Genomic DNA, 27,769 nt, shown 5'->3' on the forward strand with positions numbered 1-27,769 from the left:
TATGGTTGGAATAGAGCGAGTACAAATGAAACCTACTAGGATATTGCCTGAAATCGAAGGCTGCACTTATTAAGAGAGAATGGATAAGCTGGGTTTATTCCAGGCATGTAACATCAGGGTAGGCAAGGTAGTCAGTGCCTACCCTAACTAAAATTATAAAAAGGTAATTATTAAATAAAAATAGTAAAGATTTCCAATTCATTTACTAAATTCATTATTTATTATTAAATGGTTATTATTTTAATAATCGATCTTAGGTAGGCATAATTCTCCCGTGCCTTTCATCCGCAGTACGCATAATACGCGTAACTGTGCTCAACTCGTGTGCCGTGGACGCTGCTTCAAGCCTTCACTTACAACGGGCAATAAAGGCAGCTGAAATCCTGCCTTTGCACCGTGAACTGCACGCAAGGTGCTGCGCATGCCCATAGGAGAGGAGACCAATCAGCGCATGCGGGGTTTTTTAAGATTTTTTTAGTCGACTAACGGTCTACAGGACTGATCTGCGCATGCGCGGTTTTCATGATTTTCTGCACATGGGAGGATTTTTACAATTTTTAAAAGTCGACTGACTGCCTCGTGCCTATCCTGAGTAATTACTCACGGCACGTGCCTCGTATTCTCACTAGAATGTAAGAGACTGAGTAGGGTCCTCAGAGATGTTTATATAATTATGAGGGGCATAGATAAGCTAGATAGTCTATTCATTTTTTAACATTTGTATTCTTTAACTGACCGCAAGTGATAGTCATACAGCATGGAAACAGGCCCCTCGGCCCACCTTGCCCACACCGACTAAGATGCTCCATCTACACTAATCCCACAGTGCTGCATTTGGCACAAATCCATCTAAACCCTTCCTATTCATGTCCCTGTCCAAATGTATTTTAAATGTTGTAATAGTACCTGCCAACTTCCTCCTCCGGTATCTCGTTCCATATGCCCACCAATCCCCTTTGTGTGAAAAACCTGCCCCATTGTAGTTTACACTTGGAGTCCAGGTATCATTTCAGTAAATCTATGGAGACTGATAGATCTCACCTGAGATCTGGTGACTACAACTGCTTACGGAAATGCAGTTTAGTGTAACCTTGACTTTAGATAATTTGTAGTATACATTTCTGCTGGGTGTCTCATCCTTCAGTCCTTTTGAATATATTCTGAATGTTTCCATGATTATTTAATAATCATTGCACATGGAGCACAATCTATTTTTGGGTAACTGCTATCCATAGCTTTCTCTACTGTTTAGGTACTTTATTCCATTTTATTTTAGGTTCAAAGTGAATGTCTACAATGAAATGTTATTGTTACTAATGTTGTCCATTCTCTTGATCTATTAACATGTTCCTTTGGTATTATACCTCCAATGACATTCCTTTCATGGCTGTCTTTGGTGAGCTTAGATATCCATATTATCATTTATCTTGGTTATGTACAGGATGGGTGAATGATTAGTCACATCCTGCCATTTAGAGAGCTTGCCTATTACTCCAACTCACTGAATCCTGCTGCTTGAATAGTATGCTAACCAACTCAATAATTTGCCTTCAATTCCACAAACTTCAGGTTGAGCGCCCATAAAAAAATGCCTTCTGGATATCAATTTGAAAGGCAATCTTTTTTGGTCAACGTTTCCTATTTTAATCACATCCTCAAAATACTAAATCAAATCCATGCAACCCTGACTCTCTCATCAGTCTGCAGGTTTTAGGATGCTCCAGCCCCCCTTACCTTTATTATAGGCTTTATTATATTATGTTTATTATATTTCTCAGTGACAGTTGTTACGTTAACTAGTCCATTATTTCTTAGTTTCCCTTTCTCATCTTTCTTAATTAGTGGAGTGTAGTCTGGAGAAAGGGATTCCAAGCCATCTTGAAATGAAGAATTTTAAGATGATGGTCAGGCCATGTGTTCTAATTCACTTTGTTGAAATCCTTAGACAGAAATTATTTGGCTCTGAAAATGTATTTCCAGTATTCTCTTCATAATGGTTACTTTGCTTTTGTGAAATTAAGTGTTTCAATATACATTTCTTTGGGGTTAGTGGCATAATAACATCTGTCTTTTCCATAAACATCAATTTCAAATACTCACTATTACTTCTAAGGGCAACATCAATGTCATCAGTTTTCATTGCTCCTGACTATCTTTCCTTTCATTTTGTAAACTTGCTTTGGTTTCATATCTGTGCAAGTTTCTTTCCTCTCTTGCTGTCTTTTGTTGTTCCTTTTTAATATCTGCCAGATGCTGGGATCGAAGCTATTGTGGATTTTTAGCTGCTTTCTTTTCTTTTAATCTCTTGTGATCCTTTGCTTCACTAGTTGTCATGGTTTTTTGTTGTTTGGCAATGAGAACTCTTATATTTATGGATGTACACTGGCACCCTGTCACATACAATTATTTTGGTCAAATAGCTTCATTGATCTTCTGTCATGTTTATCCATTAGTAACATTGGCCAGTTTATTGTCCATTTACAATAATTGCAAATAAATAGACAAGAACCATGTCAGTTGGCAAATACTTTCAGTGTATAAAAAAAGTATGAGCAAGTTATTGATGCATCAATTATAATTTGACAGACTGATGTCTGATTAAATTCAAATTAATTTGTAATTAAAAAATTCAAATAGCATTATCTTCAGTCTCTTTTTATATCATCAGGCAACCTCCATCCTCAGTTCAAAACAAGCTTTCAAATTTCTATTGCTGTTCGTGATCCCTTAAATGATGTAGCTGCCAGTCTGTTAACTTATTTGATATAAATGTTGACAAACAACCTTACCACTATAAGTACAAGTAATTCAATACCTTAAACAGATGTTACTAATGTTATGGACATCAAGGCCATCTGGGCTTGAATATTTTGCAAATTGTATCAAATATGTAAATCTTCATCAATAAAAGAGACTGATTAGATTAAGTTTAAATGAAGAATGCCAATTGAATCAATGCACCAACTTCCTTTAAGACACAATCTGATCTTGATGTAAATGAAACAATTAATTCTTCTGTACTACATACGGAGTGATTCAGAATCTTAGGAGCTGACAAAATGGCCAAACATTAGCCCATCAATGTAAATTATTAATGATTCTTTCTGAGCTTAAAATACTCAACAATGATGCAGGAAAGTCAAATCCTACCCCAAAACCTTCCCCAAGATGTCAGAGCAGTTCAACATTTATTAAATGTGTTCCGCCTTGTATGATAGTACCGTTTCTGTATATCATGGTTCAGGTCTGTGCTCAATGGAACTCAGGCTCAAGCTTCCTCCTTTGACGGTCTTTGAATCTAGAGCAGTTGCCTGAACTCCAAAGGCTTCTCTGGACCTGAGAGGGGCCATTGTGGTTGATGCTCAGTAACTGAATCCAAAAATAAATGCTTTGCCACATTGCCCTCGTTACAGTCTTTAACTTGAAGGCTGGCAGCTTCAGGGGCGGCAACCATCTTCCTTAAGCCTGTGCTGAGTGGATATATAAAATATATATCCAGAGATTCTGTCAGGATATTCTTAGGTCATATCGTGGCATTCCTGAAAATTATACTGAGTAATACTGCATCCCAACAAGGACCAATTCCAGAACTCCATGAACAAATTGAATATCTTAAGACCTGATTGTGCATCCAAATATGAGTCGAAGAGCATACCCTTCAGTAGTTGCAGTAGAATAACAAGACATTGAATAGATATCTCTTCACAGAGTATCCTGACAGAATCTCAGTGAAAATTCTTTCACCTTGCCTGAAAGCAGCAGTGGTGGAGAGGTAGTGACAATGGGCTCAGTCTATCTATCACAGAGCAAGCAGAAACATGGGAACAATGTTCCAGCAACTGTTCTTACCATGTTGTGTTTTGCATTGCCCTGCATCAGTACTGATGAAACCAAGTAAGAAATGTACCCCTGTTGATTGAACTTCCCCTGAGCAGATGATATTTCTCTCGTCAAAATCTGGATAGCCTGATATCCAAACAGGTAAAGATATCTTAAATAGTTATTGCTGGTTAACATTAAGTATCCCAATATTTCACTGGCTGACTGAGATACAATACTATTAATTATATCATATAATAGAAGTCAGATTTTCAAGTTTAATGTCCAGCAATGCTTTTCATGGCTATGCAGAGAAGCCTGCTGGGAAATGTACACATGTGGACATTGTGGCTCTTGGGGCTGGTTGAATCAATTGCCAAAAGTCTTTAGATTACGGATGAAGACCAATGTATTGGGTTGCTATCAGTAGAGTGCTCTTGGAATATACTTCAGCAGGAATGGACTTCTGCCAGGAGGCATAAGGAAGGAAACTGTGTGCTGATCAAATGGATGTTAACAATGCACACATATCAGAATCTCCAACCATCTGCCCAGTCTTTATGGTCCTTGGGGAGCCTTACATGCTTCTTCTTCTTCTTGCGTATGGAGTGCGCAGCCTAAAGTTGTAGGACAACTTGTTCTATTTGATCTTATTTGATTGTGCACAACAGGATGATTGCATTAGCCCAAACAGGGCGGATCACGTGAAGGTTGTAATCTCCCACCCCGCCTTACATGCTGGTGGTGTAGATGTAAAATGGGGAACAGTCCACCTATTAGTTAATAATCATGCCAGCAGTGTGTGTCATTCTCTGTCAACACTGCATATGTGTCAAAGAATCCCAATTTATTTTCCTCCTGATGGAAAGAACACATTTCCAGGCAGCAAAGTAATGTAGTACATGGTGTTGTTGTCTCACTGTTCCAGCAGCTTATGTTCAATCCCAACCTCTGTTGACATCAGTCTGGTGGTTTACACATCCTGCCTTTAACTGCATTCAACAACCCTCTACCCCCAATGGATCTATTTCCTTCTGCATCTCAAACAAGTGCTGTGAGATTAACTGGTTACTGAAAATTGTCCCAATATTAATTTAGTTCAGAGATAGTGCGGAAACAGGCCCTTTGACCCACCGAGTCTGCGCCAATCAGCAATCCCTGCACAGTAACACTATCCTATACAGACCAAGGACAATTTACAATTTTAAAATGGCAATTGACCGCCCAACCTATACATCTTTCGAGTGTGGCAGGAAACCAGAGTTCCTGGAGAAAACCCAAATAGGTCAAAGGGAGAACATACAAACTCCATACAGACACCACCAGTAGTCAGGATGAAACACAGTTCTCTGGCACTGTAGAGAACGCTACGCTACCACTGTGCCACCATGCTGCCCTTTGGCAGAAGAATCAGAGGAAATATGAGAAAGAATACATTACAGGAAAATAAATGGGGTTATGGTACTGATGGGATTGCCTTTCGGGTTAGCATAGACACAATGAACTAAATGGCCTCCTTTGATGGTGTAAGGAAATATGGAAAAATAATGTGAAAATAAAATTTACCTATTTTACTCAAAAGGCACCTACTGATGAATGAGTGTTTAACACACAGACTATGTATGTACAACCAGATATCATCACTGCCATCTGCCCCACCTGTTTCAATTTGTTATCGACTTTAAAATGTTTGCCAGGATGCTGAGAAAGTGTCTTGAATCTGGCAGCAGAGAGAGAGGAAAAAAATAACAACTAGGATGATTCATTTAATGCCTTTTTTCTGAGGGAATGACATTGATGAATGTTGGGTATATAGGAAAGAGCCAGGAATTAAAGAACTCTGGAAATCAATCATCAGGGCCAACCAAGGGCGGAACATGGCTTTCTGCATGTAATGGATCACCACTTAACAAGTATGAGACCACGGAAGTGGCCCACATGTTCCTCTCACCGCTCTGTACTCTTCCTAATGAGCCTGTATTATCATGCCTGTAACATTCCTGCAGCCACACGGCAACTTCCATTTTGTTTTCTGTTCGATCTTTAGCAGCTCATGCTCATATTCCCTTGGTTCTGCTATATCCTGGTTTGTGCTGCCATTTGTCTATGGTCTGCCTCACGTTCTCCTGTTGTCTTTGCCCGCCCTGCCTTTTCTGCATCATCCTTCATCATATACAAATGCCAACGAAACATAAACAGTTTAAGCCATGACCTCAGTGGAAAAAGGGGAAAGGCTTATCCTGTCACTCCAGGGCTTAATCACTCAGTTGCCTACTTAACTTTCCCAGGTGCAGTTTGGAAAGTTTGGTCCCGTCCTTCAGATGAAGAAAGAAGGAAGGTCTAATTTCAAACTAACTTTAGAACCTGCACCTGGAGAAATTAAACAGGCCTCACAAAAGCAGCTATCAAGGGAGCTTATTAGATTTCTTTAGAGAGAGACGGGAAAGGTCTGAAAGTCCAAATCAAATTGGGGCCAAGATTCTGATTTCACTGTTCATTCACAACACCACAGTTTTCAGTTTTTGTTGAGCCAGATTTTAATGTTGCAGGCAGTGCTTGCTGGTTGTGGAGCCAATTCACTCTCCTCATTGATCATGGACCCTTGACTTGCTCAGGCAAACACTTTGACCATTGCTTCATTCCAAAGGAGTCAACTAAAAATATCAGCCAGAGTCAAATATTATAGCACAGAAGTGCCATTCAGCGCCTCAGTTCTCATGATAGATCAAATCCAATTTCCAAGAGTAGTTTTAGTTTTACAGATACGGCATGAAAACAAGCCCATCGGTCCACCGAATCCACACTGACTATCGATCACCCGCCCACACTAGTTCTAGGTTATCCCACTTCACCGTCCACTCCTAACACTCTAGGGAATATTTACAGTGGCCAATTATCCTACAAACCCACACATCTTTGTGCGAGGAAAGCAGAGACCCAGCGGAAACCCATGCGGTCACAAACTCCACACAGACAGCACCCCGGGATCAAGATTGACCTACAGTCTTTGGCGCTCTGAGGCATCAACTCTACCAGCTGTGCCAATGTGCCATCTAAGTATCTATCTAATTCCCTTTACAAAACCTGAATAGCTTTATTGCTTCAATAATGCAAGTAGAGTTCCAGTTACTGCCTGGAGTTCACAGTTACTGCCTGCGTAAAATAGATTTGTTTGCATCCCTCAGATCCTTTGTTCAGAACATGAAATACATGGCCCTATTTCTGAAAGCATCTACTAAAGTGACCAGTTTCCCTCTTCTTAAACTGTTAAGGGCCTGTGCCACTTGGGCCGTCATTTACGCGACAGGCCGGTAGTGACTCACGCGCAACGGTCTCGCGGGTCATCATGCGTCCGCACAGCCGCCTGGAGCGCGTGACATCATTTAAAGATGGACACAAAATGCAGGAGTAACTCAGCGGGACTGGCAGCATCTCTGGAGAGAAGTAATGGATGATGTTTCAGGTCGAGACTCTTCTTCAGTCGGTCCCAATGAGTTACTCCTGCATTTTGTGTCTATCTCCAATCTTGGCTCCGCTCTGGGAGTAAGTATGGGGCAGATCCAGATCCGCAATGGCCGAGAGCCCCAGGCCGAGTTCGGCGATCGTTTGCCTGCTTCTGCTGCTGTTGGAGGTGAGACTTTGCGCCGCGCCAGGGTCTTGGGCCTGTCCCACTTTGGCCATCAGTTATGCGAGAGGCCGGTGGCGCGCGAAGATTTTGTTCAGGACGAAGTCCACACTCCTCCACACTCCTCCACACCACTCCATGCTACCCACGCGCTACCCACACGCTAGCAGGTCGCGTAAATGGCGCGCGAATGACAGCCAAGTGGGGCAGGCCCTTAACCTCGTTGTGATCTTGAACAACTCTATGAAATCTCATCTCAACTTTCTTTAAAGCATCAGCTTTCTGGGGTAGATTTTGCTCCTGAATCCATTTAACAGATTTTCCTGCTTCAAAGATTGCAGAATCATGTCTTCCTAGATGTGTTTTGTTAAACCTATCCTTCATTTTCCTTTCTTGTTCTGCTCCCACTTGTGGTCAATTACTAAATGGGAGCACTCATTTCCATGGATGGAGGAAAGGATAAATCCATAGGCTTTTGTGTATGTGAACTGGTTGACATACCCTGTTAACTATTGCTCCTTATACTGAACAGCATGCCCGCAGCACTGGTATCTGAGAACAAATGGATCTTCACTTGTTAAAACATTAAAAGCACTGCAATTGGCACATTAGGTTTCTGTGTGAGGAAACCAAGCACCTCAATTCTCAGTTTCAACTTGACAGTGGACAAATGTGGAATTGAAAATAGAGACACCTTGTTTCTACTCCCCTGCTACTTGGTTTCTAAGAGGGGAGAGGGACTTGAAATTTACCTGCATCAGTCGTGTTGTACCCTTTTGTTATTATAAACCAAGTTATAATAGATTGCACACAATTCCTACAGATTGAATTTTACTGGAATTATATGGAGATATATATATATCAGAGTAATGAGTCCATCTATGTTAAGGTAAACCATGTTGTCTCTGTATCACATCAGTTCCACAAGCTTCCTCCAACATGACAAATCCCAATGGCACAGCGTATTACTTAGCTACATGGATCCAAAGCTCTCAGTTTTGATCCATTGCTTGTGCTGAGACAGCTGATTATACTGCAATGGTCTCAAGCCCCCTCCATTCCCACCTTTGCGGCTCCTTTGCAAAGGTGTTCTTGTGAAGGTGTCAGGCGGGGAACAGAATCAGTCCCGGCTATGGTGCTTTCCACAGTCAAGTCATTTAGACCGGCCAGTGAGATGAATACCTCTCTGTCCATTAGAACTTCACACTCCACTGGGTTGCTAAGGCACCGCAGATTGTTAATGCCTCGGTCATTATTAAAGTGTTCATTGTAACAGTGAGTATCAGAACAGCACCGTTTTGGAGATGGAAGGATGTGGAGCAACCTTTTTTTTGTCGATTATAAATGGATTTTCCAATTACTGCAATTCAATTTGGAAAGCCTGCAAGTTCCTGGCTCTATAATAGCAGGCATCTTGTTTCACAGCCTTCACTCTAATCCAATTTTAACTCATTTGATCTGTTGATAAATTACTTAATGCAATAAAATTTAAACTTTATGTGTGTGCATGCTGAGCCATGTACATTTCCTCCGGCCTCTCTCCATAACACACCTATTGCACAACATTCATTCTTCATTAACCTATTGAATGCAGAAAGTGCATCCATGCATGTCTGTATGTGCATCCAGGCTCTCTACATACATCCAATGTTCTTATGCCCCCATGTGCCTTTGTCTACATCACCATGTCCCCGTATCATTATATCCATGTGCGGCAAAAGGTATAGTTGCCTGTCTCTATATAAATATTTCCACATGTCCTCACACAAATGTGTGCACATTGTGTATGTGTTTCTGGGTGTGTATGTATGTGTATGAGAGTGAACGAGAGAGAGAGAGAGAGAGAGAGAGAGAGAAATGGGAAAGTCCCAAAGCAGACAAGTAAAGCATTCTTGTCCGTATTGAGCAAAGGCAGTTCCAATATACCAGGGGTTAGACAGAGTTCACAGCTCCTTTTACATTGCCCCAGTAACATGCTTGAAAAATACTCCTTACTTGCACCAAAGTGACGTATCCACTTCCCCCACCATCCATCCTTGCAACTGTTTTGAGGTGGATTGGCCAATTAGTGCTGAATTATGAGCAGATTTGTGTTGTGGATTAACTTCCTCTGGGAGGCTGTGCAAAGTGGACGCTTAATAACCATCGCAGAGTGAAGACTTAATTCCATCTGTAGGGATAAGGTTGAAATAGATTGGAAAGTAGACTGCAAACTTCCCAGGCACTGCTCACATTAGATCACAGTATCACCCATCTCATTAATAAAGTGATTACAATTAAAATCCAATAATTATAATCCTACACTTCAATTAAAATAGTATTTTAGCAATTCAATAGTGGTTTATAAATTAGTTCATTTTTCATCGACTATTAAATGCTGTTTTCATTAAACTCCTTAATTTTCCAACTTACTATAAATCTATTTATTAAATCAAGTTATTTTGCATGATTTTATCAAAAATGCTTTCGTAGAGAGCAAAGAATGTTATTTACGCATACTGATGAATTGTTAGCTTTTTTATGGAATTAATGTTCTCATCATCTTTCATCAGAAACCTGAGTAACAATAAGATCCGAGATATTCGAGAGGGAGCATTTGAAGGGGCATCAGGGGTTTTGGAATTGTTGCTGACTGGAAATGAACTGGAAATGGTCCACAACCGAATGTTTTCTGGTCTCTCTGGGCTCAAGACACTGTAAGTACACAACATCGATAACCTATAAGTGCCCGCAGAGAGCTCAGTGTCAGGTCATCTGTCAGAGTGAAACAGTTCCATTTATCAAAATCCAACCTTTTCCTGTTTAATCTGATTTCTGAATTTAATTTGTCCCCAGAAAGCTAACTTTCGATTTTCGAAAAAAGAGGCAAAGTGCTGGAGTAACTCAGCGGGTCAGGCAGTATCTCTGAAAAACATGGACAGGTGACCTTTCGGAACAAGACCCTTTTTCAGACTGAATTTTTGGAGCTCAATTAACTAAAATTAGTCTATTTAACTAAAATTAACAATGGACATCATTTGGTGTTACATAGAAAAAATGAATCACAGAATATAAGAGTAGGCCATTCAGCCCTACTGCACCGCTACATACTATCATGACTGATGCTATATCTTAGCACTATATTTCTTGATGCCTGATGGTCCAGAAATCTATCTGTCTCCTTAAATACATTCAGCAACTTGGACTCCGCTCCCTTCTGTGCGGAGAATTCCACAGGTTCACTGCCCTCTGAGAGAAGAAACCTCTTATCTCAATCCTCAGTCTTTACTCTGTCTCTTGAGATGGAGAATTCTAATTCTGTGCTTCCCAGTTAGAGGAAACATCATCCCTGCATCCAGCCCGTCCAATGCTGTCAGAAGTCTGTATGTTTTAATAACATTTTACTCAATAAGCTATGAACAGAGTGTGGGCAAATATAAATAGTTCTGATTCTCTCTGGATGAAAAATCGCCCTCAATCTGCAAAGTTGTATCAATTCAATCATTGATTAAGTCCGATATTAAATAATATGTTTAATCACAAATCTAAAATCTTCCATGAGGCTGTGCATTCGGGAAATTTAGCGCAGCATGGTGGCGCAGTGGTAGAGTTGCTGCCTTACAGCGAATGCAATGCCGGAGACCCGGGTTTGATCCCGACTATGGGTGCTGTCCATACGAAGTTTGTACGTTCTCCCCGTGACCTGCGTGGGTTTTCTCCGAGATCTTCAGTTTCCTCCCACACTCCAAGACGTAGAGGTTTGCAGGTTAATTGCCTTGGTAAATGTAAAAATTGTCTCTAGTGGGTGTAGGATAGTGTTAATATGCAGGGACCCAGTGGGCCAAAGGGCCTGTTTCCACGCTGTATCTCTAAACTAAACTAAACTAAACTGAATGGTTATATTCCTTGCAATCAACTGTATACATTAATGAAATCATGAATGCTGATTGCTGGATATTTTTTGTGAAAATGTGTTTATCATATAAAAATATACACACCCAGACTATAGTCTATGTATAACTTAAAATACAATAATTCTAAACCATTTGCTAGTTTTACTTAACAATACTTTAGTTGAATTTTGTTTAGATTAGTTTAGAGATACAGTGGGGAAACAGGCCCTCCAGCCCCCTGAGTCAGCACCGACCAGTGATTCATGCACATTAACACTATCCTACACACACTAGGGACAATTTTGTATTTATAACAAGCCAATTAACCTACAAACCTGTACGTATTTGGAGTGTGGGAGGAAATCGAAGATTTCAGAGAAATCCCTGACAGGTCATGGGAATAACGTAGAAACTCCGTACAGATAAATAGCTGTAGTCAAGATCGAACCGAGTCTCTGGTGCTGTAAGGCAGTAGCTCTACCACTAAGACACTGTGCCGCCCACAAGTTTTTGATGCATTGAACTTTTTTTATGTATTGGATATTACTGTTAATACTGTGACTATAAGTAGGTGGGCATCAGTCAAAGAACCTTCCTAAATCACCATGTTATTGGAATTTTACTAATTTCAGTGTAGTTATAGGAGTCCTAGAGTCAAACAACACGGAAATAAGCCTTTTGAACCAACTTGTCCATGCCAAACAAGATGTCCCATCCATGCCCGTCCTACCTGCCTGCATTTGGCTCATATCTCTCTAAACCTTTCCTATCTGTGTACCTGTCCAAATGCCTTTTAAATGTTGTTATAGTACCTACTCAACTACCTCCTCTGGCAGCTTGTTCCATATACACCACCCTCTGTGTGTACAGGTCACCTCTCAGGTTCCTGTTAAATCTTTCCCCTCTCACCTTAAGCCTATGTCCCTTCTCGATTCTCGATTCCCCTACTCTGGATACAAGACACTGTGCATTCATTGTAGCTATCCCCTTCATGATCTAATGCAACTCTATAAGATCATCCCTCATCCTCTGGCTCTCCAATGAATAAAGTCCTAGCCAGCCCAAACTCTCCCTATAGTTCAGGCCCTCAAGCCCTGGCAACATCCTCATAAAATGTTCTAAAAAGTTCTGAATTTCTCAAATGTTCTGAACTTTGTGCATGTGGCCTGACTTTACTATGTATGTAAATCTGTGCCATATGTGTACATGCACACTGTTGTTCAAGCTGAATAAACAGCATGCACGTAATGCTTCACATCCTTCATAATGTGTGCCTTTGCAAATAAATTGGCAATGTGGATGTAAAGCATGGACTGTGTAAGCAAGCTAAGAAAGTGATTGAAGAAAGAATAACATATGTACCGATTGTGTTTGTGATCGATTAAAAGTGACCGATTAAAGTATCAGCAGCATTGCTGAGCATAGCAACCAGTCAAAACAATGCCAGTCAAAACACTGCACAAGAAGTGGGCTTGTAAGGCTTCTGGATGAGTGTCTTAGGAGAGGACTGACACAACTCCCACGGAGGAAGAGTAACTAGTAGAGTAACTTCAGCTCTGCATCAGGATAAGGAAACTCCTGAAGAGTTTGGCAACAAGGGAACCAGGCTACAAAAGACAGTGTGGTTGGTTCCACCATTCAGTGGTTTTGACCAGTGAGCTTAGCATGCACCTGGAAAGAGAGAAGCTTTGGGGGTTCTTGTTTGACATCATCTGTTTTGGTAGAAACAGCGTCAGCAATGTTAAACTGGAGCACAAAGAAGCACTGTTTCCAAATGAAATTTGATCTGAAACAACAAAAACATTAGCAAATCTTTTAACGCCGCAGAAAATATTCTTTAACAAAGTAGAACAAAAATTACAAGGCAAATTCAAATTTGAATCCTCAAAGTAGGAACAATTTCAAATTTGCAACAATGATTCAGAATCCAAGCATTTTTTTTTCCATGCAAAGACCTTTGTCTCAGGTTTGCAATCGTGGCACTTCTTAAACCAGATATGCATGACAAGTTTGTTGTGGTCCAATCGGCAAACAAATGCAATTGAAGTAATTAAACACAGAATCTTGCATTTGGCCCTGTCTGCAAAATTGCCTGCAGGTCCAACATCGGAAAAAGCAAAATAATTTTGTCCTATTCAGGGTACAAACAGAATGTGTTTTCATAATCATGAAGCAGGAAAGTGAAGACAAACAGCAGAATCTGAAGCATTTGGTTGGAACTGGTGTGAGTGGCTGCTACGGATGTAACAGACCCTATCTACTGCACTGATGCCAAAGCAGCACAGCAACATGCTTTAACCATCAGATGAAAGGAAACATATCCCCAGTGGACGTCTAAAGGGACGGTAGTTAATCAAAGAAACTGTAGTATTGTGAATTTTTCACAGAAGAGATATTTTCACAGCAGAAATCCATGGAGACAAAATCTCCACAGTGTTGAAGCCAATGTGAATGTTGGATAATTGGATTTGTATAGCCGTTACATCACCAGCAGCAATGGCAAAACTGAACAAGATGGAAGTGTGGTTAAACAGTCAGTGCATCAACACGGGTGCCGACATATTGCCAATTTAAGGGAAAGGACACAAGTCGCGTCAGGTTAAGCCATGTCGAGTTTATTATCATAAGCCCAAGTTATAGCTAGATACAAATACAATGAAAATCTTGTGTGCTGCAGCGTCACAGGCACATAAACTCATGAAAAATAGGCACACAGAAAGGAAAAAGACTGCACATAAACAAGACCTCAGTGTGAAACACAGTTATAAAACAAGTCTGTGGTAGTGCAAGAGGTGTGTAGTATTCAGTTGCTGATCTAGGATTAGGGCGTGCAGTTCTTTTCAAGAACTTGATGGTGGTTGGAAAGTAGCTGTTCCTGTGTGAGAATTTCAGGGTCCTGTCCTTCCTTCTCGAAGGTAGAAGTCAGAAGAGGTCAAGGCCCAGATGGAAAGGATCCTTGATCTCAAGCGCCTCATGTAGATGCCTTTGGTGATGCCATGATGGAATGAAGCCAGAACAGAAATATTGGTTGGTAAATGTATTTTGAGATTTAGCCCAGCAATCATGAAGGCCTAGCGTTATATTTCCAAATATTTTGGTGTGTGATTTTACCATATTTTACCACTGCACCTGGAAAGACATCAGTGTTGTTGTCTATGTTTTTGGGAAAGTCTTAATTTGATGATGCTCACCTGAGGGTATAGTTATTAATGAATACTTTATTGTAAAATGTTTAAGTCTGAAACAATGGTCTTGCAGTTAACACTCGCTCAAATTGTTCCATTTTCATCCTCATTGACCTGTGTTACAGGATGCTACGGAACAACAGGATCAACTGTGTCAATAACGACACCTTTACCGGACTTACCTCAGTTCGTCTGCTGTCACTCTATGACAACCGAGTCACCACCATAACTCCTGGAGCATTCAACACCCTCCATTCCCTCTCAACCATGTAAGATCTGCTTCTCATCTCATTGTTTTGTTTGACGTCAATTTGCATTGATGGAAATTAGTTCCACCTTAATCATTGGTATCATTACACTTGCATCGCTTCTACTTTGATCTTCACAAGCATCCCACATTCATCTCTACTTAGTCATTTCCACTGTGGGTTGTCATTCCCATTTATTTGTATGTTGGTTACTTAAATTAGACTTTGAACTACAGATTAATTATCCATTAACACAGGATGAATGGACTATAAATTAGATCTTGCAATTAAGTTTCCTGTGTTCTATATTTTCTAATTGGATAAGATGAATACAGAGAAATCCATATGTCAGAGTCCACAATTAGGTGCTCGAAACTTAAGATGCTTGATAATAAATCTAATAGGAAGTTACCTATTAGGCAAACCTCTTTGTCCAAAGAACAGATTCAGATTCAGACTCCGACTCAGCTAGTTTATTATCATGCAGGATGCAATGAAATTCCCTGTTCACATGAAGCTCATAGAGTAAGCAGTATGCATGTGGTAACGATAAATACTGCAGTAATTACGACAAGTTCAAAGCAGCATATAGGAGCTATAGGATGGAGTATTTGAAACAAGAGCCTGTTCCATCCAGGTGGAAGCTATGTAAGTCAATGAAGGTAAAGTAAAAAGATAATATAAATAAGATAAGATAAAGATTGGGTGATAAAAGGACAAAGTGGACCATACATGCCAACATAATTTGGGTTAAGTGCTAGTTCCATGCTATGAATTTGATATAAAGTGGAAATGTATAATCGTGTAAAGTGGAAAATATTTGGAATTTGGTGTTAACATCTGGTATGTTGATTAAGAGGATAATGGTCTAAGAAGGGATCTGCTGTTGTGAGGTTAAATTCGGAAAATGATTTCTGCCGAATCTAAGGGTCAGAATATTGTATGCATAAAGATTAGAGTTGGATTAACTCACTGCTCCTAGACGGTGGAGACTAGATTGGTCAGACTGCAAAATCTGTGATTGTGCAATACACAGGTAAAATATGTCATCTCATTTGTAAAGAATGTTTAGTTTCATTTATAGATACAGTATAGAAACTGACCCTTCCTTCCGTCCACCGAATCTATGATAGCCATCGATTACCCATTCACATTACTAACGCAGGGAGAACATGCAAATCCCACACAGACAGCACCCGAAGTCAGGATTGAACCCGGGTATCTCGCGCTGTGAGGCAGCAGCTCTACTAGCTGCACCACTGTGCCATCCTATCTTTACTGCTCAGAAAGTGCAAAAGATATTAACCCCAGGTTTGCATTGAGAAAGGGTCCCTTGGGATTTAAAAATGTTCCTTGAATTTGCTCTTCGTTGGGATAAATAGTATATTTTCAAAGTGATAACTCGTAATTATTATAAGTTATAGCTTGAGGCCCAGCTTTCAGAAGCTACTGAAATATTTAGTCATAGCAAAGTATTTTTGTGAGTATTTTTGCCAATGTTATATGAAAGAAAACTTTGCAAAATGATTATAATTAAAATGTGTAGCCGTTATATACTTTCTTATTAGGTACATGGATAGGACAGGTTTAGAGGGACATGAGCCAAACATAGGCAAATGGGATTAGTATTGCTAGGCAACTTGGTCTGCATGGGTGAGTTGGTCGGCATAGATGAGTTTCCGATCTGTACAATTCTATGATTCTGTGGATCTATCAATTGGTATTTTGACTGTCTTCCACAGAAACCTACTAGCCAATCCTTTCAACTGTAACTGTCACTTGGCCTGGTTGGGAAGGTGGTTGAGGAAGAGAAGGATCGTCAGTGGAAACCCACGTTGCCAGAAACCATTCTTCTTGAAGGAGATCCCGATTCAGGATGTGGCTGTACAGGATTTCACCTGTGATGGTAAGGACATGGCTTCTGGATCAATCATGCACTGAAGAGAAAAATTGTGACAAATCTGAGATAAAATGTTAGTTGTGAATAGGTGGAACATGTATCACTCATGGTGCTTCTGTGAATATCAAGATTGGCATTAACCTGTTATTGTAAAACACACATGCCACAGCAGAGCATGATTTAACATGGTTGTGCAAAATATCAGATGCTGGAATAACTCCATGGCTCATACCGCATCTGTGGAGGGAATGGATAGGTAATATTTTGGGTCAGGACTTTAACATGGTTGTGATGGCTTTGTAGTCAAATAGCCTGGCCAGGCTCATGTGGAAAATGAACAAGCCGACAGGTTAGGAGGACCATCTACCACAAAATTTACTTTTCTGAAAGAAATCCAGAGAAAAATAAGAAGGGAAAAACTGCCACTATAAAATAAGATTGTAAAAGAAGTAAGTACTTGATAATAGTAGTTCTCCAGTTTCTTGCTGCAGAAGAGTCGAAGAGCACCACATGACCTCTGTGCAATACCACACTGTTAAATGGCTCGCTCACTGAGCCACCCTCTGGAAAATATCTATCATTTTCTTTAGACCTCTGGAAATCGTGTATTCACAATTAAATCACCATGTGTTCCTGGTTATAATTTAGTACTTTTAAGAGATAAATAGAGAGATTTTATCATCAGAATAAATATTTTGTATAATTGTGTTATGCCATATCTTAGTATGGTGTTTTGTTTTAAATTCCTATGGCATATTCATGCCTCTGATGTATTCTTTCATCTTGATGTTCAACGCAGTATGTGTAACCTGATTTGTATCTCCCAGTTGTTTATAGAAATTAAGACATATTACAAAAGCATCCCAGCCCCACTTCCACCTCTTGCTCACTCACTTATTTCTATAAATTATGTTGGTAAGCTCATTTTTCTGGATATTATCATGAGGTGAAAGGTTGTTGTTTTTCTTTCCTTTGATTTCTTTATTTTGCTCCTTCCTGAGTTCCGATTAGATGCAAAAATGCTTTAGATGTCCACTTCCCACTGTTTCCACGCCAAGCTACTGTAGTTTATTATCAGATGGTCATCTACTGAGAAGCGTAAACACCAGCATGGAAAAATAAATCTCTTCACCAGGCTCACCACACAATGTGATGCAGAATTTAAATGCTATTCAGTTTTTTGTCAATTACATATAAATGTTTTATTTCTACTATGCTTTGGGGAGTAAGATAATTGTGGAATAAGAGATTAAAATTTCAGTAAAGATATTTTTCATCAGAACATTTAAGAGGCATTTCGACAGACATTTAAATACATACCCAATGCAGACAAATGGGATTAGTGTAGATGAACAAATAATGAGTAGTGCCACAGGGTTGGATGGGGTGGAATTTGTTGAGTGTGCTCAGGAAAATTTCATTAGGCAATACATCTAGAGGGCCCCATAAGGGAGAGAGCAAAGCTTGAACTACTTTCATGAAATAGGACAGGTCAAGTGACTGATGTGTCAGTAAGTGAGCACTCTGAAACCACTATTCTATTAGTTTTAAATAGTTATGGGAAAGGGCAGGGCTGGTTCACAAATTAAGGTTCTAAATTAGGGGAAGGGCAACTTTGATAGTATTAGATAGGAAATTGTAAGTTGGTTGGAGTCAGTTGTTCGTGGGCAAAGGGACATCTGGAAAGTGGGATGCTTTTAAAAGTGTGATAGTGAGATTTCAAAGTTATGCATGCGCATGTACTGTAAGCATGAAGGACAAGGGTGGTATGAGTAAGGATCCCTCAATGATGAAAATAATTGAGGTTCTGGTCAGGAAAAAGACGGAGGCATGGATCACGTGTGGGCTGCACAAATCAAGGGTATTCCTGGAGGAGTTTAGTGGATTGAGGAGCATATTTAGAAGGAAGTCAGGAGCGCAAAGCTTTTCACTCTCTCTGTACACATGACACTAATATACCAATACCTAAAAGGGGGCATAAGATAGCTCTGGCCGATATGATTGAGGAGGATCCATGGAGATTTAATAAAAATATTAAGTGGAAAGGGGTAACTTGAGAGAGAATTAAATGCCTCAGAAACCTAAGTGGTAATTTTGTATGGAGCCGTAGGAGATGGATATGGGCCTCAATAAATATTTTTCCTTCATTTTTACCATGCGTAAAGACACAGAGGTGAGGGAACTTGGGAAATGTAATGCCAATATCTGGAGGATAGTTTATATTGCAGTCGAGTAGGTGCTGCATGCTCTAAAATGTATGAATCTCTGAGGCCTGATCAGATATATCTGAGAACTCTGTGCAAAGTGAAAGAATAAATTGTGGAAGCCCTGGCTGAGATATATGAATCATTGTTGACCACGGATGAGGTAGCGGAAGACTGGAAGGTGGCTAATGTAGTGCCTATATTTAAGAAGGACTGCAAAGAAAAACCTGGGAACCACTGTGGTAGGCAGGTCACTGGAGTGTGGGTTTAAGATATATATTAATTTGGAAAGACAGGGGCTGATTAGGGCTAGTCAGTATGATTTTTTTGGGGGAGATCGTGTCACACAAATTTGGTTGTATTTTTTGTAAAAGTAACCCATCCAGTTCATGAGGACAGGTCGATATGAACTTCAGCAAGGCCTTTGAAATGTTCCACATGGTAGGTTGCTCTGGAGGTTAGATCACATGGGATCCTAACAAATTGGATACAGAGTCTGAAGAAGGGTCTCGACCTGAAAAGTCACCCATTCCTTCTCTCCAGAGATGCTGCCTATCCTGCTGAGTTAATCCAGCATTTTGTGTCTAATTGGATACAGAATTGGCTTAATGGTAGGAAGCAGAGGGTAGTAGTGGAAGGTTGTTTTTCAGACTGGAAGCCTGTGATTGATATGATGCGTCATGAAATCGATTCCGGGGCCATGGCTTTTTGTCACCTATATCAACAATTTGGGTGCGATTCTACAAAGTATGTTTACTATGGTACAGATGGTACAAAAATAGGTGGTGTCGCAAACACTGAAGATGAATATAAAGAATTACTGTGTGATCATGATCAGCTGAGCAAGTTGGCCGAGGAACGGCAAATAGGGTTTAATTCAGATGAGTATGAGGTATTGGATTTTAGGAAGTCAAAAATCTGGGCAAGGTCTTCACAGTGAATGGTGGGGTACTGGGGAGTGTTGTAGAGCAATGTTATCCAGGAGAACAAGTACATAGTCCCCAGAAAGTGGCATTGCAGTTAGATAGGGAGGTATAGAAGGCTTTTGGCACACTGAGATTCATCAGTCAGCAATTTGAGTATAGAAGTTGGGACATTGTACAAGATGATAATGTGGCCACACTTGAAGTAGTTTCGGTCACCTGACTTCAGGAAGTGAAGAAGTACACTGGCATTGATGGTGCCAAAGTAGAGATGGTGGGAAGCTACAAGTTCTTATGATTGAATATCACTGGACAATCAAAGGCAGACACACCTGTCTCGGGAATGGGGGCTACCAAACTTGATTTCTTCTTCTTCAAATCTTTGTATCAAATACCAATTGTATCCATTTTAATCGAGGCAATAATAGAGTGAGGTGTGGTGAGTTAGATCCTCTGACAATTAAATGTGAATGTACTTTGTTCAGAGAGAAGTGGGCTCCAGAATTGTTGTCAAAATGCTACAGTTACAGTCATGTAGAGCTGCAATGGCCAGTATAATGGCAAAGTTAGTCGCCTGGGCAGAGTGTCTGTCCCCATGGCAACTTGGTGATGGAATGGTAAGTCACTACATCCTCGGGTAAGCATGCTACTGCCTAGGGTGGTAAACAAGAGGCCAGTGAAATGCTCATTGTAATTTCTGCTTTTAGCTGACAACAACGAGAGCAGCTGCCTGCCAGACCCTCGATGTCCTGAACTATGCAACTGTGTTGACACAGTGGTGCGGTGCAGTAATCGAGGCTTCCGCACCTTACCGAAAGGCATTCCCAAGGACGCAACTGAGATGTAAGTACAAGTTTGAGCAGAACATCCCTGTCATGTTAATGCCACTCCTTCTAACAAAGGAGGAGCCGGCGTGCTTTGTAACTTTGTCTGCACCGTAGGTGGCCACTATTTGTATACATTGGGTATGCAAACAAAGAATTTCACTGTGCCTTGTCACATGTGACAATAAGGTATTCCATTATATGATCCTGAATAGGTGATTGCTGTGATAAAGGAAGCATGATTTATTCATGGACTCCAAGCTTGGGCATACTGTAGGTGGTGAGAAGGATAGTAATAGGGTGCAGGAGCTCATAGATGAACTAGCAGAATGGGCAGGCAAGTGGCAGATGAAATTTAATATACTGTGGAATGATAACTGTGAAAAAAGAATAAAGACTATATTTGTTTAATAGCAATATAGTTGAAAGTGTGTACAGGAACCAGGAACACAGGGGCACACGGGCATAAACCTCTAATGGCAGGGCATGTTAAGTGTGGTCAAGAAGGTGTATGAGATCCTGCTATTCATTAATAGAAGCATCAAAAACAAAAGCAAGGAAGTTTTGTTGAAAATATATAAAAGTTGGCATAAAAAATGCAGCACAGTGGTGCAGCTGGTAGAACCGTAGTATGAGGTTAAAGGGATCAGGGGGTATGGAGAGAAGGCAGGGATGGGATACTGAGTTGGATGATCAGCCATGATCATATCGAATGGCGGTGCAGGCTCGAAGGGCCGAATGGCCTACTCCTGCACCTATTTTCTATGTTTCTTTGTTTCTATGAGAATTCCAGAGATCCGGCTTCAATCCTGATTCCATGTGCTGCCGCCTGTGTGTAGTCTGTATTTTTTCCTTGTGACCTCATGATATTCCTCCAGTTGCTGAGGTTTCCTCCAATATCCAAAACATGTGTAGATGTGTAGGTTTAATGGGCCACTGAAACTGCCCCTTGTGTGTGGGTGAGTGGTGGAATCTGGGGGGAGTTGATGTGACTGAGGTGAAACGAAAATTGGATTAATGTAAAATTAATGTAAATGGGTGTTTGATGGTTGGTGCGGAGGGTGGACACGTTGTATGTCCCTATGACACAATAAGCCATGATTAGAGAATTGCATCCAATTCTGATTATAACATTTAAAAAAGAATTTGAAGTTCCCAGGGAGGGTGCAGAAGAAATGAATTGGCACAGATCCTGGGATAAGGGATTCCACCTCCAGTTAGACATAGACATAGAAAATAGGTGCAGGAGTAGACCATTCAGCCCTTCAGCCATTCAATATGATCATAGCTGATCATCCAAAGTCAGTACCCCGTGTCGAGCTTCTGCTGTTGGAATAACTTAGGTCACACACAGTGATGAAGATCCAAAGACTTTATTAACGTTACAGCATAGGTAACTTCATCTTAATACATAACTCAAGACTGAGGGAGAAAGGGCTGAGAAGCTTTCTGTTAAACTAGTGGGCGTAGCTACAAAGTGTGACTCATAACATGAGTGACACTGATCTACACCCCGTTCCTGCTTTCTCCCCTCCTCTCCCCTCCCCTCCGCTCTCTCCTCTCTTTTTCTCTTTCCTTCTCTCCCACCTTCACTGTTTATGTTTGTGTGAAGTAGTTTTATTGCAAAAACATTCAGCCCCTTGCCTGCTGGAGATAATAATTGCACACCGCTGAAGAAAGTTTTTCTCACTTGACAAGTGTTAATTGTCATCGACTGTTCTGTTTTGCAGATACTTGGAAGGGAATCAACTGACCACATTTCCCATCGAGCTCTCTAATTTCAAGCAGTTATCACTCTTGTAAGTGACACTTCAAATCTTCCTTAATATTCCGATAATTTTCAGTTAAATAATTGCATAATTAAATAATAATAAATTATTCTACGTTTAATAATTGGGTGGAATGATGCACAGTTGGAAGGGAATTACCCACAGCAATGCTAACCCTGATATACTGAAGGTCAGTTTGATTATCCTCGTCATCTACAGTGCACAACTTGGTGGATAATCAACATTGTCCGTGTAAAGTGGTAAGGTGGTGACTGAGGGAGCTTGCAGTTCAGTGGTGGGGACAAATGTTGTGCTGCAATGTTGAGATAGAGTTATAGAATGACACGGCATGGGAAAAGGATCTTCAGAACATGCCCAACCCATCCATGCCAACAAAGAGGGTAGTTAATCTGTGCAACTCATTGCCACAAAGGGCTGTGGAGGCCAAGTCAGTGAATATTTTTTAGACAGATATAGAAAAATTCTTGATTAGACCGGGTGTCAAGGACTATGGGGAGAAGGCAGGAAAATGGGAATAGTAGACAGAGATAGGCCATGATTAAATGGCGGAGTAGACTCTATGTGCTGAATGGCCTAATTCTATTCTCATAACATGTGAACTTGTAAAAGATGCTCTTCGAAACTAATCCGTTCTTTCTATGCTTGACCCATATCCTTCTAAAGGTTTCCTATTCATGTAACTGTCCAAATATTTTTAAAGTATTGGTATTATACCAACCTTGACCCCACTTCATCGGGCAGGTCATTCCACATTGTAGGATGGTACATAAAAGAAAACTGTGCCCAGCAGAATAGTTAACTTCAAAAATGACAGCTGTTCCAGTGTGTGTTGGCATTCTTAGTTTCCTGGTTTTAAATCCAGCGAGCATCCAGGCAGTGTTGCTTCAGTTGCTGTAGCTGCTTGGCAATTGGCAAAGCAAAAACACTCTCCAGGCACCCGTAGGGGTGGAACAGTGGTGGAGCAATTAAATCTGCAGCCTTGTCGCTCCAATTCGTTCCAAACCTCTGTTGCTGACTCTGTGGAGTTTGCATGTTCCCCATATCATAAGGTCATAAGTTATAGGAGCAGAATTAGGTCATTCAGCCCATTAAATCTACTCCACCATTCAATCATGGCTGATCTATCTCTCCCTCTCAACCCCATTCTCCTGTCTTCTCCCCATAACCCCTGACACTCATACTAATCATGAATTTATCTCTGCCATAAAAATATCCATTGACTTGGCCTCCACAGCCTTCTGTGGCAATGAATTCCACTGATTCACCACCCTGACTAAATAGATTCCTCCTCATCTCCTCCCTAAAGGAACATCCTTTAACACTGAGGCCATGACCTCTTGTCCTAGACTCTCCCACTAGTGGAAACTTCCTCTCCACACCCACTCTGTCCAAGCCTTTCACGACTCAGTACGTTTCAATGAGGTCCCCCTTCATTGTGACTGTGTTGGTTTCCTCAGGAGCTCTAATTTCCTCAAGCATCCCAAAGAGGTATTGGTCGGTTTATTAAATTGGTCTGGTCGATGGTGGGCGGGGGAATTAGAAGTAAATTGATGAGCGGGGGTGAAAGCTCATTGTACAGGGAAATAAAAGGGGGACGGATGGGATTGCTATAAAAGGTGGCACAGATTTAAAAGGCTGGTTGTCCTCCATCTATGTCACATGGAAATGTGATAGTATGACATTGTCTGAAAGTGAACTGCACATTCATTGTGTCTATATGGCCCGGTGATTCTATGTAATATCAAATTCTCTGCGAGTCTGCAGAAGGGTCCCGACCTGAAATGTCACCTATCCTTGTACTCCAGAGATGCTGCCGGGCCCGTTGAGTCAGTTCAGCACTGTGTTGTATCTTCTCAAGTTAACAACACTATTCGCTACACCTTCATGCTGCATATTAAACAACAAATTTATTCTTTTGTCAATTTGTACCGAGTCTTATACTGAACTGCAGACATGATACCAATGTTTCCATGTATAAAATTGACAATAAATGAATATTTTGCCTTAGCCTCTAAATGCACCTCGGGTATCCTGATAAGGTGGTGCTGGAAGGATCAACACTACATCTGAAACAGGAACATTAGATGCTGTCATTAATGTTTCAGCATCAGACCCTAAACTTCAACAGAACTTCTACAGAGAGAAACCAATTATTCTTTAAACCAACTTTCTTTCTCTCTTTCTAAAACAAACCTGTTTTCGCTCTTTCCACGCTCTGATGTTATGTCTTGGACCTGAAATATTGATTGTCCTCTTTCTGTAGCGGGTCAGGTGCTACCTGACTAGCTGAGTGTTTCCAGTATTTTCTGGTTTTAATTCAGATTTCCAGCATTTCTGTGTTCTTTATCTTTCTGGTAGATAATATAAAATGTGATGCCCTTTGCATTGAGGGGCTTTTGTCAAAATCTCCATGTAACAAAATAACAGTGTCCACTGCCAACTCCACACTACTATAACAGTATCGATTGTAAAATCAGTTGTCTCCATAACATCTTGATTATAACCCAGTTAGTTTCTTTCATTAAAATTTTAATCCAGAATTATGTGGCGCAAGCCTCTTTTTTAATTTTGGTCATTGTTTTTAATTATTCATGCTAAAATCAAAAACATTCCCCAGCTCGTTCATCAGTTGATTGGTGGAAGATATTTATCTACAATCCGTGTAACTGGATTATGTGATGAGGCAGCTTAATGCTTATTGTTGTAATATTTAACTGTGCAACGGAATAGAAAAATTGATTGATATTACCCATTAAATGTATTCCCCATTGCTCTAAATTAATTGAAACAGGTTAGTTTTACTCCATACACAGCTTCTCGGCTGCTATTCCTATTTCTAGCCTAATGTTGCTGCTTAAGGTGCCTTTAAATTTTATTCACAAAGTAATGAATTGCAAAGTCCACAGTCCTTTTTTTTGCGCAAGCAGTGTTTTAAGGTAAATGCTGTTAGCTTGAGCTTACAATGTTTTAAAGGATATTAGTCTTCAGGATTTTCTATCCTTTGTAACCGCAGGAGAATTGAATCCAAGCTTGTTTTCAGTTCTGTACACTTGGAAAAGAAAGTAGTCCAAATCTCGCTGGGGGAAGGGATCTTTCGATGTGCGGCAGTAGTTAGACTTTTATTCTCTCACCTTCCATGCTATAAATTGTTGTAAATACGTCAATAAAGGTGAATCTGACACTTTAATATTTAGGAGGATTAACAATCTATCTCTTGAACCAATCTGGTTGAAGGATTATGGAAAAACAAGATAAAGAGTGAGGGAAATGGAGATTGTATGAATTAGGGTTAAATTAGATAAATCAGCAGGAAATTGCAGGAGGGAATGAATGACTGGATTAAGCGAGAAACATAGAAACCCCCAAAAATGTGAAATTCTCCAAACTCCAGAGAATCTTTTACTAGCAGGAAGAGATATAACAGTTTGAATTGTTTCTACTTTCAACTGGAAGGGATTCGCACTGATATGTATGGCCCAACTTTCTATAACAGTGCAAATACGACTCTTTCTTAAAAATACATTGAAGGTATTTGAGTGCAATATTGTGTGTGACAAATGGTGACCAAAATAAAGGAGTTGGCAACTCATAAGTATTCTCCATTCGTGATGTATCTCTTCTTTACTGGAACTTGACTTATGCTTTAATAACAATGTGCATGTACAAACACATATTTTTCCACAAGACTTGAACCGAACCTGAGAGTTAAATAATGTATTAAAGATTACTTCCTTCTCCTTGTCTTTTGATGCATTGTTGTCAATGTTATCATTGTTGCATGAAGGCCAATTTGTCATTGGTTTTGTTATCACGGAGCTAGTTTAGATGGACAATTGATATGTGTTGTGTTCATTTTGCAGAGATTTGAGCAACAACAGTATTAGCATCCTCAGTAATTCCAGCTTCAGTAACATGTCGCACCTCTCAACACTGTGAGTATCAGCACTAACCTCCCAATGCTCATTATATTAATTCATCACCATTGTATATTCTGTTGTTTATGACACCGGGGTATGGATGTGTGTGTTTATTGATAATGCCCCTGTGTGTTAATTTTGCAAATACTATACAAATTACCATTATTATTAGAATGTATTTTGCTCCTGTTGTCAGTGGTTTATGTTAATAGCAATAAAGTGTGACTTTTAGTATAAATACCATTCCTACTTTTATTAAGGGATGTCTGTGCTTTAATTGAAGCTGATGACAGAATGGGTTATGGCTAATAATTGTAGGTGAATGCACAAAGCAGCATGGGTTGCGATGTCTGAGACTTAAAAAAACTTCTTAAAATGATTTTTCTTGGACTAAGTGGCACATAGATACAACATTTTCATTTCTGACATCTTTTATTTCTGACGTTCAGATTCTGCATCTAACTCAGATGGACTGAGGTGGTTTGGAGGTTTCTCTGACTAACTATAAAATGAACTTGCTTCTGCGTGGTATGAGGGCAGAGCAGGCATGTGTCTCTTGACGGCTAACAAGACTGAATTTGTAATTGTGACAAAAAGTGAATAGGGGGATTTCAAATTCCAAATACTATCACCAAGAAAAAATTACATGCCAGAATAAACTGTAACATTTAATCTTTTTGGAATCTCTTCACTGCCTTCTTCTCAACCCTCTCCCTTTGCATTAGATCTTCCACTCCTTCCCCTCCTACTCTTAATCCCTATCCTTCCCCATACCATCCTCTGCCTCCCTCTCATCTTGGCACCCCACTCCACCATACTCTGTTACATCTCTAGCCCATAATCATCATTTTTTTTCTCTTCTCAGGATCTTGAGCTACAACCGGCTGAGGTGCATTCCAGTCCATGCTTTTGATGGTCTGAAGTCTTTAAGATTGTTGTGAGTACAGATCAAGGTGTTAATTTAAAGAAGCTTTGCATCATTGATTATTGAGTGGCAACTAACCTTGTGAATCTCTGGGGTGGTTGTTGAATGAACTCACATCTCAATACATATTCTCCGATCTCAAACTTCCCGTTCTCTCTCTCCCCTCCACTCTCTCTCTCTCTCTGATCCATGCCATTTTTCAGTTGTATAACCTGCAGTACCTTTTAATAATTTTGGTTTTGGGTGCAATGGCATTGGCAAGTGTTTCGTCAATGTCAACCATCTAGTCCAGACCAGGTTGGAATTGTTAAGGTCCCTTTAGCAAAGAATATTAGCAAGCCCATCAATTCTTTACAAGCATTAGATTCTGATACTATTTGAGTTCTACAACATCTGCATCGTCTATTTTCCTAATTACTAGAGTACTGGAGCAATAGAGAACAATGGAGATAGACACAAAATGTTGGAGTAACTCAGGAGGTCAGGCAGCATCTCTGGAGAGAAGGAGAATGTGTTTTATGATGAACTGCATGGCTG

At 40.2% G+C, this 27,769-nt stretch overlaps 1 protein-coding gene across 1 annotated transcript in view; it reads left to right on the top strand.

Moving 5' to 3' along the window:
• The window catches only part of LOC116978643 (slit homolog 3 protein-like), an 81,554-nt gene that overhangs the window by 2,019 nt on the left and 51,766 nt on the right, over positions 1-27,769 (top strand). Inside the window, exons 3-9 of the mRNA XM_033029928.1 lie at positions 9,997-10,140; positions 14,627-14,770; positions 16,492-16,655; positions 20,484-20,619; positions 22,331-22,399; positions 26,251-26,322; positions 27,173-27,244. Coding sequence (XP_032885819.1) covers positions 9,997-10,140; positions 14,627-14,770; positions 16,492-16,655; positions 20,484-20,619; positions 22,331-22,399; positions 26,251-26,322; positions 27,173-27,244 — 801 coding nt within the window. The remainder of the gene's footprint in view (positions 1-9,996; positions 10,141-14,626; positions 14,771-16,491; positions 16,656-20,483; positions 20,620-22,330; positions 22,400-26,250; positions 26,323-27,172; positions 27,245-27,769) is intronic.

This window comes from Amblyraja radiata, chromosome 11, assembly GCF_010909765.2.
Source record: "Amblyraja radiata isolate CabotCenter1 chromosome 11, sAmbRad1.1.pri, whole genome shotgun sequence".
Taxonomy (NCBI): Eukaryota; Metazoa; Chordata; class Chondrichthyes; order Rajiformes; family Rajidae; genus Amblyraja; species Amblyraja radiata.